Source organism: Neolamprologus brichardi, chromosome 10 (genome assembly GCF_056152115.1).
Source record: "Neolamprologus brichardi isolate AB-2024 chromosome 10, ASM5615211v1, whole genome shotgun sequence".
NCBI classification, from domain to species: domain Eukaryota; kingdom Metazoa; phylum Chordata; class Actinopteri; order Cichliformes; family Cichlidae; genus Neolamprologus; species Neolamprologus brichardi.
In genome coordinates, this window is record NC_142113.1 from 2,598,752 (window position 1) to 2,618,839 (window position 20,088).

A 20,088-nucleotide genomic window follows, 5' to 3' on the forward strand; every position below is an offset into this window, starting at 1 on the left:
CAAGCCAGCTGTGGGAAAGTAATGTATAGTTTCCCTGAGAATCTCCTGCACCTCCAACGCCCAGACAAGAAGCCAGTACTGAGCTGTTGTCCAGACCTTGACCTTGCAACTGGTGCAGCTAAGCACCAGCACTGGTGCACTGCAGAGAGCTGCAGGCCAGGTGCTGTCATGCTGTCCTCTGGAGCATTTACAGACCACGACGAGCCCTCTGCCTCTGATCTCTGCAAAAATCTGTTTGCCAAACAGATCAGGGCATACGATAGCGTTGCATGTATGGATCTTTTTCACGGGACAAAGGTATGCGACCCTCGGTTCCAAGAGAGATTCGATGTGTTTTACATGGCAGTCAACTGTGAATGGGCACGGCGTCGGGGTGTGTGTGGGAGTCGTGGAGCTTCCAGCGGGACCGGGCCCGTCTACAGACATTTTACACACAGGCTCTCCATTCCTGAGTTTAAGATCAACACGCCGGCCCTTGATCTCCACATCTTGTCTTCCAAGCAACTCTGACTACAGAAGAGAGCCACTGGAGTTCATGATAGCGAAATAACTCATGTCATATACCAGCAGAGGAATGACAGATAATCTACATCTCAGATGAAAACCAGCTTTACGGAGATAGGGTTACACTTACATGCTCTCTTTTTTAACTGTCACTGTAATCAGCTTTAGACATGCTGGGATCACTGGTGAGCACCAGTGTCTGTGGAAATACCTTCTATAATTACAGTTTCCAAAACCGGCATTTGTATGGCGCTGTTGTTTAACCCAGTGGTTTGAGCCTGAGCTTGGAGTTTATTTTCAAATGAGCCAAGCAGCAAATGAGATAAATCCCCTCAGATTACAGTGAAATACTTCTATAAACCAAAACATGTAAAATGTGTATAAATAGAAAGGGTCATTTATAAGCCGTGGAGAAATATTGTATGTGCAAATTGCACATCGCAGTTTTTGTTTTGCAAAACTTTCGCCGCAGCGTAAACGTTTGAGTTTTTTCTTTCTTGTTTTTGCTCTGTCGCGGAGTTGCACGACTCCGGCTGAATAAAGTATTAATGTCTGATGAAGAATGAGTCTCACAGGGCCATTGTGTCACGGATCTCAAGAGGATCGAGCCAATATCGTGAGTCCGGAGGCTCACCGTGGAATAAGGACACTCGACTTTCACCCAGGAGGATCAGGGGCTGAATGGGTGCAGAGTTGCTATTATGCCCGGGGAAAATATTCCCATGCTGCTGCCGAGTTGCAGAACTAAACCTTCGACCAAGCGTGCAGTGCTAAAGAAAAAAGTTTCATGTTAAAATAAAGTGAATTAAATCAGGCGTTCTTAATGTTTCAAGATGATGTAAAATAAGATGAGATCTTTTTGATTTTAGTACAAATGAAAAAGCTCAGTCGTGTTTTTATTTTTTAAATCTGCTCCCTTTCATTTTGTCTGTTTGCTAAAAAGCGCTGTGATAAAAATGATAAAGGTTTAACTCTGATGAGGTGGCCCTACATACACATCTGCCTGCTCACCAGTGTAATTGCTCTCACATCAGATAGCATTCCATATTCAAATTCAAACCAGGAGTCTGATTAACAGCCATCGTGAATGCAAGAAAGCCAAAAACTTGAAAGGGAAAGTTCAAATGGAAACAGTGAACCGTATCGTTTAGTTTTCATTTTGCCTCTCATCACAAACCAAACACTGAACAGCGCAGGGCTCTGCTCTGACTGACTATCGACGAATAACGAGGACGGGATGTCAAAGCCTCCTCGGAGGGGTGAAAATCCTCCAATTTGACGTGGCGAGAGACCGTGACAGCTTCACATCACTCAGGTGAAAACCCCATCACTGCTGTGAAGGCACGCCATAGCTCATAGTGGGGCTCACCTCAGAAACGGCGACCTTTGTAAAGCCTGCGCCTCGCAGCGCAAACCTGGGCCCACATCTTTCGTGTGCCATGTGTTTACAGCCCTGGTCTGTAGCGGGCTTTGAAGACGGGGCCCTTTCATCAAGCGACAGATGGGATGCACTTTTTGAAACATGTCATGTGGTCCTCCAGGAGCGCTCGGACTGCGCTTCAACCACGATGAGCTATGTGTTCGCGAAGCCACCGCACGATCATTCCCGAAATAAATACCATCGCCATGGATGCGGTGACCTGAGCTTGGGGCATAAAACTCGCCTACATTATGGGTTAACCATCCAAAGGAGGAGTGGATTCCAGTAATACAGCTAATCAAACGCATTGCAGGCCTGCCATATCATCAGAACATCATAAATATCAGAGCTAAACGAGTCCAGTTGTGGCACGGAGAAGAGCAAACACGCTCAGATACTTCTTTTTCTCTGCAATGAGCACAAAACAGTCACCAAAGATGGAAACGAGAAGATCAGGACAATTAATTTCATCACAAATGCTTTTTTATCCTCTCCCGCTTCACGTTATCCGAGCTACACGTGAACACAGAGCTGCAACCTACAGCTGTGAATTACAAATGTGTCTATAATCCATTAACATGTCTCAGGATCTGTTCTGTTATTTACCGTCTACAGAGCAGCTGCAGGATTTGTCTCCTGACATCACCGCTACAGTCTGACTCGTCCCTGCTCGGCCAGTTCGAGCCATCAATTAAAACGGAGCTTGAAAACGAACAAATGTGGATTCTGTTTTTCGGGGCTTGGGGGGGTTGAGTTCCCCCTTTTAAAAAAAGAGACATTTTTCCCGTGTCGAGGACAGCAGTGCCGCCTCGCACGCATGCTTAATCACTGCGTGTCTGCAGAGGTGCTGCTGAAGAGGAGCAAAAGGTGCTGAGGGCAGGGGGGATTGAAGTGAACCCTGTGGGTGGGGAGATGACTTCAGCAGCTCGGGACGCGCCGTCTCTCCGCCCGCACCCCTCCTGGTAAACAGAAAACCCAAGAGCGATAGAAGAATCACAAGGACAGGCACCAGCCTGGCTGCAGGCCTCCAAACAGCACAATAGATAAATTGTGCAGATACATCTGGTTCTTATGAATATACCCCTTTAGATTGTGGTTGATGGAGGCGTGAGAGCACCAGAGCATCCTTATACACGATCAAAGCCAACTTCTTCAAGGAATACAAAAGAATTTGAAATTGCGAGCTGTGTGCCCGTTGCTCTGTGGAAACGGTTCAGGGCGAACAGCAAGTCGCGCTTTGCACAGGTTCAGGAAGCGAGCCGACCTGACACGGGTCACTTCAGAGACACAAATGAAGCTTGTGAGCAAATCATGATTCATGATCAGAGGATGTCTTCTACAACTTGCTGGTAAAGGAGCACACACGAGGACAATCCTTCGCATATTACTTACTGTCTCAAACAATATAGTTTTACAATGGCGAGTACAGATGAAGTGTTCTTGAAACATAGAATCAATAAGCTGACATCTGAATAATTCAAACCAAAAGTTTTGCTCTTAGTACAAGAAGGATCTGAATTCTTGCCCCTGCTGCCAATTTTTCCTGAAAGGGAACCTTGAAATAAAATCCACTTAAGCCCTCTGTCTTCCCCTCCAGAGTGCAGTTAAATCCTTGCTGTGTATGGACATAATTACAGAGTGTCACGGATCTTACATCAGCGCAGAACCCTGACTTCCAGCAGGAAACCCGGTCCACGGGTCAATTACGGCAATAGGATGTGCTCTTTATGCTCAAACGTACGGGCCACACCTGAGAGTAACAGCGTCCAGCTCCACATCCAGCATGTAAATAAATAAAGCACAGCTTGTAGGAGGTGTACAGCTCACGGGGGAGTGTGGAGTTATTGCAAAACAGCATATATACGTGCTGCTGCAGCGAGGACCTCAAACCCTGTGGCTGGTGGCCCACAGCAGAGGCCCGAGCTGGGCACCGACAATTGGACCATTGTCAGGGAGACGTGCTGTTCCTGCTCATAGGAAGAATACGTGACTATTTAAAAAAATGTTAGATGATAGAAGCTTTTCATGTCAGCAAACGTGTTTCAATAATGTAGCCACTTTGTCACAGAAACAATCAGACACAGAAGTCATTTAGTCAAATCAAAACAAACTGAAAATCTGATCAGATCTGAAATAAGCTGTTTGTCAGTATAGATTCTGTCAGTAAATAAGTTCCCAGGAAGACTTGGATTAACCCAGAGGAAATTAAAATATTGTGCAACGCCACTTTAAATTTAGTTTATAATGTGGCACAACAATATCGCCATTGTTCCAACAGCCAGACAGAAAGTATTAACCTACTGCTCAAACAAAGCCTTAAATGCTAACAGCTACATAACCTTGTTTCTCCAATTTCAGCGCAGCAGGGTTTGTATTTTTTGGAAATTTTTGCTTCTTCATGTTGGAATTAATAGCAAATAATTGACAAGAAAGTCAGACAATGCCCTGCAGCAGACCTACACAATGCATCTATTCTGAAAACATTACACATTAACCAAAGCGTAGTTGTAACAATGCAGGCAAAGAGTGCCGATTTGCATCACTAGCGAAAAGTAGCCGGCAGTCTCTTACATGCCGAGCGTTGCAGCGCCTTTACTCATCGCTGGAGGACAAACAGAAATTGTGTAACACACATTTACCTGCTGTCCACAGATAACTTAGTGGTTGTATGACCTTAATAACAAACCTCCCTTTAAACCCACATCCTTGTTGATCAGTGAGTGAGTCATGCAAGTCAACAGTGTGACCAGCATTTAGCAATCATGGATGTATCATCAAGTAGCATTCTTCAGGAAGAACGCATCGTTATTATTATAACCAACCCCACACATCCCAGCATTCATCAGTCACTTCATACCACGGTCAAGTATTTCCGATGGCCCCATTGCGCCATCTTGTGTTAACACACTGATATGGCAACAGGCTTAAAGCAGTTCTACAGGAAACCACAAGTCCAAGACCCAAAGCATCTTTTTGGAGCATTTTATTACTTTTTTGACAAATATATATGAAGGTTTTCCTATTAAGGAAACATTCTTTCAAAGATAAGTTTACAGCAAATTCATTCCTGCAAAGAGACAGGAAACAGATATGATGGAGCTAACCATTTCTATTTGTGCCCAGTAAAACGCAAGGGTGCAATTTAATCATTAGAATCAACCGATAACAGTGACACAAAAGTCAGTGTGGTCATTTCTGGTAATGAAAAACAAACAAACCCAAAAAAAACCAAGTATTTTTGAATGCCAATGGGACGCCTTTAAACATCCGTGTTATGATTCGGTGGGGTGAATTATTAGTTTTGCATCAAGGCACACAAGCATTGATAACTGTCAGTGGAGCATCATTTGTTTTCTTGATTTTTTTTTGCCAAGACACTGGTCCCACTTGGCAGTACAGCTGTACAAACTACAGAATAAAAACAAACCAAAAAAAGCATAAGATAGGACATTGCATGATTATAACCAAAGGGAATCTCAAAGAATTCAGATCGATAAATGTACACAGCAATATTGAGTTCAGATCTTGGGACCTCCACCTGTGTCGAGCTCTTCAGTATGGTAGGGGGTGACATCGCACTGACTCTCACTGCTAGCCGTTACAGAGGATGCAGCTGAGCGAGGGATCTCTTTTCCTGTTCACAAAACTCCTGTAAACTCCTCCTTCCCTGCCTGAAGTTGCTCTCCCTCCTTGAAAACGGTAAGATGACCTGAAGTCGGAGGAGAGTTTCAATGTTGCTGAAACTTCTAATGTGTGACGTCTTGAGTGTGTCGAGCACAGTAGTCGGAAGATAGCCTGCCAGAGGATCCAGCCATTTCTCCTTCCATGACTTCATCTCAGAGTGAAGGGAGGCCTGGTCTGGCAGGTCCTCCTTGTACAGGCGGAACACAAGACCACTAAGAATGCTGGTTTCTACTTTGGACATTGCGTAAGGCACAATCTCCAGACACCTTAAGGTATCCAACACCTTTTCTGCGAAGAGGTCATCGATTTCTGCTATCGAATGCTCTACAATTTTCATGCTTAAAGATTCTTTGTAAAACTCGCTCAACGGCTCGAGGAGCGCTGAATGCAGCATCGTAACGTGGAGTCTAGACGCCAGGGCAACAGCTTCCTCAAACCACACTTTGTGATGGCTGTCAAGATCACTCTTCAGTTTACTGAGGGATGCTTTGACATCAGGCAAGTTGTTCACGGCGAGCAACATATCTAAGGGTTTGCCCTGAAGCGACTGGCTTAGCTTTTTTGTAACAGCCAAGACGTTCTTCTGCACCACCGTCGACAGAATGAACTCAAAGTTTCTGATTGTGTCAAAGAACTGAGATGCTTGTTGCTGGTTTGAAGTACTGCCCTCCACTTTCAGCTCATTCAAGCACAGCATGATTGCTTCTAGGATATCTACAAACACCTCGTGCATGTCGTGACTCTTCTCCCAGTTCTTCATGAGCCTGTCCCTCAACTCGTTGCCCTTTCCCTCATCGCGCTGGAACACTTGAATGATCACGTCTTCCAGCCTGTTCTGGCGTTTCGCGTCTTCTGTGAGCCAATGCAACAGCTTACCGATGAGAACCGCTCCATCGGCTGCCTCTTCGGCGGGACAAGACCTAGCGAGCCACACGTTGAGAGACAAAGCAGAGCTGACAGTTCTAATGGCATGCGGGTATTTCTTAGCTATCGCTAAACTCACAGCCCTCATCTGAGCTCCCACTTCACCGACACTCAGCGAGGCCTGACCTCTACAGTACTCCATGTTGAGCCCCCACTTCTCCGACAGGGCGTTTTCGATAGCGTTCGCAAGGGCGGCTGGGTCTTCGCTAAAGGGGATAAAGGCCAGCGTTTCCTCACACTGGATGTCCTCTTTGTTCAAGTACCTGATGCACAACGGGACATAGAGCTCTCCGTCAATTGCAACTGCTTGCTCAGTTATAACTGTGAAGAACTGAGAGTCCCAGAGTTCCTTGAGGATTTCTTCACGTAGCTGGGGTTCGTAGAAGGACACGGCTGTCCTCGGTCCTGGAACCATCTCCAGTATCACGTCATCCTCGGCGGATTTCACCTCACCGTCTTTGGCTTTCTCTGCTACACTGGAGCCATCTGACTCTGTTGGGGCTGCTGGTTTTCTTTCAATGGCGGCTATTTAAAAGATAACAAATGTATTCAAATATTAATTAACACACACACACAAATTGCTACTCTTGGTGTCTGTTAGAACTACTCTACCGATACTTTGTTGCCAATAAAGCACTTACCGCTGTCCAGTCTGTGTTTTTGCAGAAATTCCATTACCTGAAAATAAATGTGCAACTATGTGAGTTGTTTGCAGTTTTAGCAATGAAATTATCCACATTATGAGTTATGGCTGCATTAGTCGTTTGGAAAAAGCTGCTATTTTATAGCTCAAACTGGCAAAGACTCTTGACTTGAACACTTGGTGGGATGAATTAATGGCAGGGCTAGTTAATCAAAATGAAGAGGGTATTAAAATTACCTGGGACAGGCATGGGCTGCTCTCTGGATCAACCTCCACGCACTTCTCAATGACCTCTGGCAGCCTCGTTAGTGTTGTGCAGTGAGAGAGGAGCATCACATGATCTGTTTTGCTTCCTTTGCATACAGTGTTTCTCAACAGATCCCTCATCGAATTCAGGGTAGTCTTCATCAGATCACACTCCATACTGACACTAGGCAGGACAGCTACTAGCCTAAGCAGTAAGGTAACAGTTGGATGGCTCTTGGACTCGGGGTGGACTAGTGTTTCAGCGATGGATGTTGGAAGAGCAACATCTTGGTAGTTCTCCCTCCACACGGCTGCCCAGGTGTTGAGCTCTTGTTCGGCAACTTCGGGCTCGGGTAGATCTGTAAGGTAGAGGCTGAAAGGCTTGTATGTGGACTCGGACAGTACGGGCTGTGGATTGCAAGAAGGCAGCAACGACAGGACTGACAGAGCCTTTAGGTGGCTGTCTGAGAAGCTGTACTTCATTTCATCAATTAGACTTTGCAGAAGTGGGATGCTGAGATTTTCTCTGTAATATATTTCTGGTGATTCATAGCTGTTTGCTTCCTCTGAGAAGCACACTTGCTCCGGAGCGACCCTGGTCGCCAGCTGGAATGCTTGCTCAAACCAAGTGGCGTGCATAGCGCTAACATTTTCTAACATTTTGTTGAGGAACTCTATGACGGAGGGGATTTTTTCCGCTTCACAGAGGATATCAGCAGGGTTTCCACAGCGAAAAACAGTGCTACAGTTACGAAGAGGAGCGCACGCGTTCTTCAGTATTACAAGGGTGACGATGTAATCCATATTTCGCAGAGCAGTAGACAAAACTTGCGCATGCATTGATTTGGCACCTGTGGCAGTAGAGCTCACAGCGTCTAGGCAGCTAAGAACACCCTCTAATGTGTCAGCGAGTATGTCAAAGAAGTCCTCCCTCTTTTTCCACCTCGAGCAACAGGTTTCTGGAATTTCCTCCAGGGCCTCCCTCGGCATATTTAGAAGCCCGTCGATAGCCTGCGCCAACTGTCTCTCCAAACTAGGAGACTCGTCAAAGAACAGCAGCAGGTCTTCTGTAACATCCAGCATTTTTGCAACCGATGAGCAAGGCACACTTCTCGCCAGCCAATGGGCAAGGCCACAAGACTCACTGGGCGTCACGACACAAAGCGGGTAGCTCCTGAGGAATTCCAAAGACATTTTCTTCAAGCTTTGATAACCTGGGCCCAGCTGCATGAACGCCTGCCCCCGGCACTGCGACATAGGCAAGCTCCAGTCTTCGGTGAGAATCTTTGCGAGGTTGTTCGCTTGTCTATCAACATGGCAGTTTTCGTCAAACGGCAGAAAGCCCAGGAACTCGACTTTTGGAGCCGACTCTCCGACGTACCTCACAAAAACAGGTAGATGGGTCTTGTCACCAATTTTAACAGCCTTGTCTGTGATGAGCGAGAAGAAAGGAGATTCCTGTATTTCTTTCAGTATGACGTCTCTGATTCCATTCATGAGGAGCTTCACCATTTCGTCACTGCCTATAGAAGATGTGTTTTTTCCCTCGCATCCAAACCAGTGACACATCCTTAGTTCCTGGATAAAAAGTTCTTGGTCTTCTTCTGAGAGCTCACAAATAGTGCTATTCTTTTTCCCGAGTAGTGCAGCCAGCCGGAAAAGTGTTGCCAGACTCTGACGATTATCACCTTTGCTCCCATTCTCATCTGCCAGTTTCAGCTCGGGCTCCTCCATCTTGTCTGGAGATTGGGGGATTTGGAGCTCCTCAGCCTCCACCTTTATGTATTCAACTAATAAACGAGAAAAAACAACAACACAGTGACTTTGACAAGTATTAGAAACACGGCAAATAAACCCCATAATGTCTCATAGCAACCGTACCTTCCATATTATTTTCAGTGTTCTTGTTGAAGCTCTTGGATTCCTTATCCTGTAAGAATACCGAGGTATGTTATTCCACTGTTCATTAAAGAAACCCAAAATAAAACAAAGTATTAAAAAAACAGAAGCACATACCAGACAGATACCCTCCAAGGCTTGTGGCGTAACCTTCAAACACTGGGTCACCATGCGGTCCAAGTCTCTGCTGAAGTCCGTGCCCACCTGCAGCAGAGCCAAGCACGGCGACCTATCTTTGGGATTCGTATCCCTCAGGTACTCTTGGAACTTCTTGTGGCGCATTACAACGCCGCAGTCCTCCAGCGCTGTGCTGGGCAGCACCGACATAATCCTCAGCAGTGCATTGATGTTCCCAAAGTACTGCATGAGCGGCAGGCGTAACGTGTGAAATATGGAGCTCGGGATGGTCACGGACGCCACTTTGGTCTTCCACGTCACTCTCCAACAGCACAGCTCGGTGAAGAAGTTGTCGGCGTCGGGCAGATCGCTGCTGTAGAGGGGCGGCTTTGATTTCAAGCTCTCAAACACGTAACTCACTGTGACCGAGCACGGGACCAGGGACAGGAAGTTCAGAGCTTCTTTGTGGTCTTCTGAGAAATGATCCTTCACAGTATTGATCAGGTTGTCGACCAGCGGCACGCTTAGGCCATCTTTATAATAACCGACCGGCTTTATCATGCTGTCCCGTGGCAAAGAGTTCTCAGGCACTTCAATCTGCACTCTCAGACTCTGCGCCATCGCACAGGCCTCGTCGAACCAGTTCTGGTGAAACACCTTCATGTTTGTTTTCACTCGGTTCAGAGTGGCCACAATACCGCTGATCTGACAAAGCTGGGATGCAGCAGTGAACTGGTCCTTCTGGATACCAGCACTCAGCTCTCTGGTAAAAGACGACGCGTTCTTCAGCACCACCATGGCGATGATGAAATCAAACTCCATGACCTTGTGGAGAAGTGCTCCGGCTAGTTCCGAAACAGACGCTTTCCATCTCTGCGGGTTGTTTTTGACTTTCTCCAGACATTCGACCAGAGGCTCCAGCATCTGCACAAACACCTCGTAAGAGTCGTGCTTCTCTTGCCAACAGGAACAAAACTTGCCCTGCAACTCCTGGACTTTTTCGTAGCTCTCTCTGAGACCAAAGTCTATCACGTGGTCGAGCTGCTTTTCTAGAGCGACGCTACTGCCAAAAAACATCAACACCTCTTCGAATGTATCCAGGGCTCTTTTAACAGCAGGCACTGGGATGGATTTTGACCACCACGTGTTGAAAGAATAGCAGGAGCAGTGTGTGCTTATAGCCAGAGGATACTTCTCTTGCACTTTGCAAGCAAAGGCTTTCAGCTTGTAGGAAACATCGCCAGAGCCCAGGTACGCTTGACCTCTGCAATTTTTCAAATCGAGATGCCACTCCACGGTAACTAGTCCCATGAGACGCTGTACCATGACATCGCATTCCAGATCCGCCTCGAGGAATCCCATCAGCTCTAAGCGCATGACATCGAAACTGTCCACAAACCGCAGAAAGAGCGGCAGATAGTCTCTCTCGCCCAGCTTCACGACGCGGTCAATAAACAAGGAAAAGAACGAGCTCCCCACCTCCATGATGATTCCCTCCCTGACAACGTTCTCGCACACACTGAGAACTTCTTTCATTTCAGACTTGGTCACGTACTCGACTTCTCCATCCTGAGGAGGACAGGCGTCACCGTGGAGCCTGCTTTGGCTGCTGTATGCAGAGGTCACTGAAGCCTGTAGTGCAGACTTCAGAGCTTCTCTGTCGGTTTCTGCACATTTCATCTCCACGAGCCTGTCTGGATCCATCTCCAGGTTTATGAGCTGCAGTTCTTCCTCGGTGTCCTTCTCTGCGTGGTTTCCAAAGGAAGTCACTGAAACGACAGGGACAATGTTTCTGATTTGATTTGGAAAATTTGAATTTGAAATATGAATGAATGTAATCGGAGTAAAGTTTTACACTTCAACCTCATTGAGTTAGTTTGGAGTTGTGCGATATGACCTAATTTTTTATATCCTGATATAAGACATTTATCGTCCCAACGACGACAAATAATCACAAAAATTTAAAAATTTTTTTTTTTACACTCGACTTGCATGAAGTGTTTTCAGCTGGGCGTCATGTACCTGGAGTCGAGCATACAACTTATGTCTGAAAAAGCATAGTTTTAACAGCCGTTTTCTTTGTGAGTATTTATTACACGGCGTGCTGCGGGGAAAAGCGTGCTCTAACGTTTGAGTCTGAGGTTATTTGGAGCACCTGACGGCTCTTTTTTTGCTTCTCGTCCATAAACTCTCTCCACACTCTTTCACGTGATTCCTGTGTAGGTGGTAGAAGAGGTTTGCTGTGTTTGAGTCTGAGGTGGGGGCCGGTTTCCTGCATAATTTGCAGAGTACAGTTTTCTGGTCCGTGTCAGACTTTTCATAACCAACCCATGTCTGTGCTACAGAGGCAGCCCCTCGTTTAGGAATAAGGTCCTGGTTTGTTTTGACTGGTCCTTCTGTTTGTCATCATTTTAGTTTATTTTGAAAAGACTCAACAGGATCTTCAGCTTTATTGTGAAAGGTTTATGTGGAAAATAAACAAGCGGACGGCAGAGCCACACGCTGGGTTTACGGTCATTGTTGCTAACAACAACACGTAGAAACAGTCGCTTGTCCGTCTGTAGTGTGGTTATATTAAATATAAGAGGAAGAGAGAACTTTAAGAAATTAATATAGCTGCTGCAGTGACCATCAAAACCATAAAATATTGCCATAAATAGTTTATTTTGTGACACCGTGAAACAAACGATAGCGTGAAATGAAACGATGTTTTTATATCGTCATCAGATACATATCATCATATCGAACAGGCCTATTTGGAGTCAAAGTTATATAGCAAACAGTTGATTTAATGTGGTTAATTTGTTTTATTACATAATGAGATTACTCTATACTCTAAATAGACCTGGGCGATATAGGATTTTTTCATATCACGATATGTTTTTTTCATTTCAGGCAATAACAATATATATCAGGGTTCGGCTCTGCGCTAGTTAATTTGGATTGGCTGTTCTTTTTTTTTTTTTTAAAGAGGACAAGAGAGATGAGGCCTATCGCAATAGTTTAACTTTTCTATCGAGAAAAAGTTATTTCGCAATACATATCGTTATTGTTCTATCGCCCAGCTCTAACTCTAAACCAGCAACCTTTCTTTGTGCTACGGACCAGTTTAATGTCGGTCAATATTTTCACGGACCGGCCTTTAAGGTGTCGCGGATAAATACAACAAAATAAAATGATACAACAAGACAAAAACGCTGGTATTTTGTAAATATAATAATAAATGCGAATTCAGTGTGTAATCGTGTAACTTTATTAGCAGCGTCCTCCTGAAATGCGCCAACAACACTGAGAGTAACATCCTCCTCTCTGCCCCTTAATGCTCTCTGGATGCTATGGTAACGCATAAATATTTCTTTCAAAATAAGACAACTACACCAAGGGGAAAGACCCAGGGAAACTGAGTGAATGATAAAAACCCTGAAAACCTTTTTGACCGCCCTTTTTGGTACGTTTTGTTTTTTCCTGTTTTTGTTGTTGTTCGCTTTGTTTTTCCCCTTTTTTTTGATGCCAAAACTGTAAAACTGTACTTGTTGTTCCTAGAGTATTTAAAAGTAGAATGGGAGGCAGAGCCTTCAGTTTTCAGGCCCCTCTTCTGTGGAACCAGCTTCCAGTTTGGATTCAGGAGACAGACACTATCTCTACTTTTAAGATTAGGCTTCAAACTTTCCTTTTTGCTAAAGCATATAGTTAGGGCTGGACCAGGTGACCCTGAATCCTCCCTTAGTTATGCTGCAATAGATGTAGGCTGCCGGGGGATTCCCATGATGCATTGAGTTTTTCCTTTCCAGTCACCTTTCTCGCTCTCTATGTATTAACAGACCTCTCTGCATTGAATCATATCTGTTATTAACCTCTGTCTCTCTTCCACAGCATGTCTTTTATCCTGTCTTCCTTCTCTCACCCCAACCAATCACAGCAGATGGCCCCGCCCCTCCCTGAGCCTGGTTCTGCCGGAGGTTTCTTCCTGTTAAAAGGGAGTTTTTCCTTCCCACTGTCGCCAAAGTGCTTGCTCATAGGGGGTCATATGATTGTTGGGTTTTTCTCTGTATCTATGAAGCGCCTTGAGGCGACATTTGTTGTGATTTGGCGCTATATAAATAAAATTGAATTGAATTAAAAAGGAAGCAATGTCAGTCTATGGGACAATTTGTGATTGTTATTTGTGCTTCACAATAAAAATATTTGAAGAGAGAGAAAAACCCTGAAAACCATAAATTTCACACCTGAGCCACAACTCTCGCAGCCCGGTACCGGTCCGTGACCCGGTGGTTAGGGACCGCTTCTCTAAATGATGGTGTGCATATTTGGCTTACACTGTTGAGTCAGTGACTGTACGTTGCAGTAGTTTCTTGGAGGAGGCCGAGCATGGAGCTGGTTCAAGTGCAGAGGCCAACCATGCTGACTGCATTTTGTTGTGAATAAAGTTCTGTTTAGTTGACTTCTGTTACAGGATCACTTACTTACATTGTGCACAATGAGCACTTTTCCTATATACAGCTGCATTTAACTATATTCAATGGCTCATAAATAATGTGTGAACAACAAGCAGAAAATTATTTCATGATTTGCTTTTTCTCACCTTGTGCAGGCTTCTCTTTTGTATCATCATCCTGTAACACAAACAGGCACCAATGTGACGTCACGTCAGGATAAATAAACGATCACCACTGATTAAAGTCAGACATGAATTATCAACTCACCATTTTCAGCATCTGTAGGATGTCTGGGTGCTTCTGGACATACGAATCCACCATTTGTTCAACACTGAAGTGCACGTCCTGGTTAACGTAGACGTACGCCATGCTGCACTGTCGTTGATCATCCGGCGTGGCTCTCAGGTACGAGTGGCAGCGCTCCAGCACCATGTGGTATTGACCGTACACGTCTGCCTCCGCGTTTACGCAGGGAACAGTTCCCAACACCCTCAGCAAGCTCTGCACGTTCGGGTAAAATCCGATATCTGGAATCTTGAGGGTAGCAAAGACCGTGGTCGGAAGAATCCTGCGCTTGCTCGCGTGCCTCCACTTCACTTCCCAGCAGCCGAGCTCTTCGTAGAACGTGTCGGGCCGCGCGAGGTTGTTCAAGTTGGCGTCTGCTACTTTATCCCTGCGGATGCTGAAATTATGGTCGGCCATGTAAGACGGCACCAACGACAGCCATCTGAGAATCCTCACCATCTCTGTGCTGAACACTCTCTTCACCTCGGCGACGAGGTACTGCAAGATGGGCCGGCTCAGAGTTTCTCTGTAAAAGTCTTCCAGCGGCGTCTCGGTGGCGTCCCCTTGAGCCATCTCCGGTTTGGTGACCTCCACTCCCAGCTTCTTCGCCCGACCGACTGCGTCTGAAAACCATTTCCTGTGGAATATTGCAAGCTCTTGTTGGTATTTGCTTACCAACTTTAAGGCATTGGAAATTGTGTACTGCAAAGTACTGCTGATGCTAATTATTCCCCTGAGACTTGAGTTGAGTATGCTCACACAGCAGAGGGTGTTCTTCAGAACAACGAGCGTCATAATGAAATTGAAATTCTTCAAAATGGGCTTGAGCTTGGCCATCTGCTCAGCAGTGTCTTCATCTACCTTTGAAATGATCTCGTTGATGCAGTTCAGGAATGGCTCAAGAATATCTAGCATGGTCTGGAAGGCGTCAGTGCCGTATTCCCAGTTCCCACTAATAGCTGCCTTGATCCTGTCCACTTCCCCTTTTACGTGCCCGTATGTCATCTGGATCTTTCCCTCCAGTCGCTTGCACAGCTCTGGCGTTCTCCTGAGTAACGAGGCCACTTCCTCTACAGTGTCTGCAACCGTCTGGATGGAGGGCACGGGCATGCAGCGAATGATCCATATGTTGAAAGCGTACGGGTCGCTTGGCGACAGCACGACTTGCGGAAACTCCTGCAGAATTCGGCAAGTGAGATCTCGCATTTTCTGACACATGCTACCTGTAACGAGATAAGTGAGTCCTCTGCAGTGCTCCATCCTGAGCCCCCACTTGTTTCGCAGCTCAGACAGGAGCATGTAAAACAGATTCTCGCCGTCCATGTCGCACGGCAAGAACCCGACGAGGTGCTTTTGTGGAAACCCAGCTACTGTGACGGACCTGATGAACACCGGGATCTGCTCCTTTCCTTCGATCTTGGTCACATCCTGAAGCAGAATGGAGAAGAACCGTGCCAGTCGGAGGCTGTTCTGGATCTCCTCTCGCATCAGACCTTCGCTGAACTGCAGGATCTCTTTCTTGTCGATCTTTTCCAGACAGACCTGACTGAGCGCCCGCTGACCCCTCGCGCCTCCGATCGGCTCGTCGGCATTGATGTTTGCACCGTTGATGCTGAATCCCGTCAGTGCCAGGATTTCCTTAAAGTAGACTTTCAGAGTCTCTTTTGCTTTGGAGGTGGCTGCATCCTCTTGGGTTTGGTTTTCTTTTTGCAGTTCACTTTCTGCGCTGTTCTCTCCGCATCCGCTCTCTTCTTTCGTCTCCTCCGTTACTTCTGCGGCTGTGTTTTCTTAAACATGAGAAGACACTAATTCAGTCAGTCAGTGTTTACAACACGAGCACATTCGCGAAAATACACGAAACCTTGAGGAAATGTAAAAAAGGAATCGAAGCAGTTACTGTACCTTTTGTCTTTTTCACAGCAGTATCATCCTCTTCTGACTAGTTTGGTGAAATGGATAATTAAACATTTTTAGGATGTTAATGTTTGATTTAAAAAACATTCCAACAAGAGCATTTCAAAGACCTGGACAGACACTTACAGGATCTCTGGCTCGCTTCCTGCTGTAGGTCGACTGATTGTTCGCAGGCCTTGCGACGTCAAATACTGTTGGAACAGCATCTTCCTTTAACGCACAACTGGATGAACTCTGGATGAACAAACATGCACACAAACAAAAATATGAAGCAGACACACTGATGCATTTCTCTAATATCAAAATGTCAATACAGGAGATTATATATGATCTGACATTTGTAAACAAAGCAGATTTTTGCACTTATAGTTTGAGTGGTGTTGATAAAACTGTGCAGAATCTTTTATAGTTTTATTAAGTTGCATGATGCTGATTGCACAGATGTGCTTGCAAAAAAGCACTTGTGTTTGACATCAATAAGCTGCACAAACATGGGCATTTTTAATCTCCCGTTGTGTGATATCAGGCTTCCCACGTGTACCTAATGAACTGGAATTCTCTACTAGCACCTACTCGCCCCACACTGAGCGTCACCTCAGTGTGGGTGGGGCTGAAAGCCCTGTGACATCATTTGCGTGCTACATCCTTACAATCCCCCTGGATTCTGTCGGTGGCACAAAAACCTCGGCTGTGTAGGTACTAAAACAGTACCCGGTACCCGGTTCTACCGCCTAATGGAAAAGTCTGAAAACCGAGTCGAGTAGGTGTTACTGCAAAACAGCCTTTTGTTTAGTTAGTTGATCTTAACTGAGAGCAATGAGCTGCAGACCCGCTTCTCACCTGGTGAGAGATCATAGACGGCTCAAAGTGCTTTGCACAAAGTCTGTAAAGCTTATGCAGCTGTTCAGGAGGTTCTGAAGCCAAATCGGGACGACGACAGTTCTCCAACCATTGGTTGCAGCTGCAAAACACAAGAGGACAAAGGTGTCAGTTGTTGGAGGCACAAACAAATACAGAGTAAAACGGACACCAGCGAAACACCGAACATAAACAAAAAAACCCCAAACATCATTTGGGTTCTCAAAGCATTGAAATGTCTTAAGATGTACTTAATTATGCGCTGTATCCAAACACGGCCGCCACCCACCCAACTCCCCTGATGAACTTCAGTCACAGTGAGCATAATGAACAGTTTGTCACAGCGCCCAAACTCGTCCCTCTCTCTCTCTCTCACACATATTTGGAAAGCTCTCTTAAGGGGCACAATGAGGTTCATGATTTTATGCATTGTGGTTTAACTGAAGCCATTTCTGGAAGCAGTGGCGCGCACACACGTCGCATAGATTAATGAATTACTTAACGCAGGAACAGCAGCTGCTGAAGAGCATTTGGAGTGTAGTGTTTGGGCGCTGTTACCGTGCTATGCTCAGGCTCACCTAGCTGCTAGGTGATCACAAATAAACTGGAGTCCACGTTGGGAGATGTGGCACAGCTCAGATCACCTGGCTGAAGCAGCCCCTGTTTACTTTCACTTTGCTGTTCACTGTGAAGCAGAACTATGACTGAGCTGCTTGTGTTTTTATGGACACTGAAACTTACAGCCAATGCAGTTTTATTCTTTATTTCCACAGAGTGCATAATTGCACTTCGCCTCACTGGTGGCACTACTGGAACAAATTAAATGAATTAAGTGTGAATGACTGCCGTGACTGTAGCTTTGGCTGATTCACATGAGCTCGTTTCCCTCTGACACAGCCTTATTATTATTCATCTCTACTAAATTGATTTAGTAGAGCATTATTAGCTCTTTTAACATCAGATGGACGCTTATTTACACTTAAGCCAAAGCTGGAGGCAAACTCCTTTAAATATGTCTTAGACCTCATGATCTAGTAGGCAGTATTTCCTCTGGCATGGAGGACTTCCTGTCCACAGACACTGTACCTTGATTCAGTCAGCTAGCGTGCATCTGTCACTCAGTCACAGTCCTTATTAATTCCCGAATTTATTTGTAAGTCGGTCAACAGAGCCGGTTATGATTCACGACAACAAAAAGCTAAAAGGACGGACGAGATAACTATTAATTCACAGTGCGATCACATGGACGCTGCTTAAATATTGTAATATTTATACGCTACACAATGAGCTGCGATGGAAAATTACTATAGAACTGCGCAGCTTTGAGCAACAACCAAAACATCACCAAAAGCATTATTAATTACAGGTGTTTTAATTGTGCTAAGCTAACGCGAGTCATTCTCACATTGCCGCACCGCTGGGATGGTAAGTGCTGTGCACTGATGGTGATTTAAATAGAGCACAAAAAAAAGTTTTTAACTAAGGCTTCTCAGCGTGTGTGAAATGACTGAACTTAAAGGAAATCCCCAAAAGGCCGTTTTTCACGTCGGTGTCCGTTTCTGAGGCTGAACGAGTGACCGGAGTCTTATTTCACACGGACTTTTCTTTCAGGAGTAACGTTAAGTCTGCGCCATTTTCCACCGAGTTGTGTCACTATTAGCCAACATGATGTTAGGCTAACGCCAATGCTAACAGCCTGTAGCCAACACATTTATTCTGCATGCTCAGCGGCTCGTTTCTCTAGCTGCATCTCAATGAAATAAGCATAAGTCTTACCGCTCCGGATCCAATGGAAAGCTAAAAAGTGGAGTGGTCTGTTCGGATCCCCGCTGCTGGTAATCACAGTTCGCTGCGGCGCAGCAGTCAGTCATTTTGGATTGCAATGAAGCTAGCAAGCAAGTTAGCTAGCTTAGCTGGCGGTTGCAAGCTGGCAAGCCTACTGTGAGCAAACCTGTAGGACAGTCTACAGAGTCATGCCTTGGGCAAAACCTGCAACCGACACAGTTGACTTTCACTGTTATTCTCGCTTATTGCCTCTTTACCAGACTAAGAACCTACTAATTCCATGCTTTCAAAAGTTGATGCTGCGTGCTGAGCCAAAGTCGCCAAAAGCGTGTTATCCCATCAACCAGGAACTAAGTGCTGCAATAATAATATTCACCAGCAGAGGGCAGAATACCATGACCAAAGAGTATTATTGTCAAGATGACTTACTCCCTATTCTGATGTAGCCTGAAAATGCGCGCAGGAATTAAATAAAAATAAGGTTTGTTTTATTGGGATATACAAATAAACGAGGTTTACATTCACAACTTTTGGCATGGCGTCGTTAAAATCCTCCGTATGCATCAGCTACTGGTACAGTTCAATAAAATGTCATTACACAAACATTAAGCACAGGTGTCGTACTTTTCTTGTTCTAACTGAACACTCTTTGAATTTGACTTGGCGCTTCCTTTTCTTTGAGCACATTTGACTGTTTCTTTCATTTCAGTGATTTACCTCCTGTCTGTGAAACACCAGACAATTCATTAAATAAAATGTGGAAATAAATCATTTATGAATAGTTTTCCAAAATAAGAATTAATACAAATTTGACATATCTAATAATTTACATTTTTAATTACTCAATTGTTTCTGTGCTGCATCATGAATTAATTCTATCCTTCGACCTTAGCCATCAAAGTAATCAGCCTTTGAATTGGCTGGGAGTTGTTTCTTTTCAATCTGCGTTTGTCAGTTTAAAGTGCAGAGTTTGTCCTTGCATGCTCGCTAGTTCCTCTTTGGCAAGTACACTCAAGAGTCCAGACTTCTGAGGACACAGCTCAGTTAGACAGCAGCAGATTTGATGACTATGGCTCACGTTAAGTATACTTTACTGGCTTTTTACCCTTATAAGTAATATTTACAATGAACATAGCATGTAATTGACCTAATTGTCTTCTTTTAGGTTATATATACAATTCTATAGGCACTCCAGCAAGTTGTTTGGCTATAAAAGAGTCACTGATGTTAAATTATTATGGAGTGAACACTGGGTTTATTTAGAACAGTGGTTCTTAACCTTGTTGGAGGTACCGAACCCCACCAGTTTCATATGCGAATTCACTGAACCCCTCTTTAGTGAAAAATAAAATGTGATTTTTTTCCAATTCAAG

The 20,088-nt window shown here is 45.0% G+C and overlaps 1 protein-coding gene across 1 annotated transcript; it reads right to left on the reverse strand.

The window, feature by feature from the left end:
- Positions 1–4,898: 4,898 nt before the first annotated feature.
- LOC102790257 (uncharacterized) lies at positions 4,899–19,056 on the reverse strand. The gene is made up of 11 exons (XM_087847060.1): positions 18,707–19,056; positions 16,913–17,033; positions 16,199–16,306; positions 16,061–16,097; positions 14,141–15,945; positions 14,020–14,050; positions 9,438–11,206; positions 9,303–9,351; positions 7,413–9,211; positions 7,174–7,210; positions 4,899–7,057 (listed from the first exon to the last, which is right to left on the reverse strand). Exons 1-11 carry the CDS (start codon positions 18,799–18,801, stop codon positions 5,523–5,525), a joined length of 7,386 nt encoding a protein of 2,461 aa, XP_087703186.1. The 5' UTR covers positions 18,802–19,056; the 3' UTR covers positions 4,899–5,522.
- Positions 19,057–20,088: the final 1,032 nt, after the last annotated feature.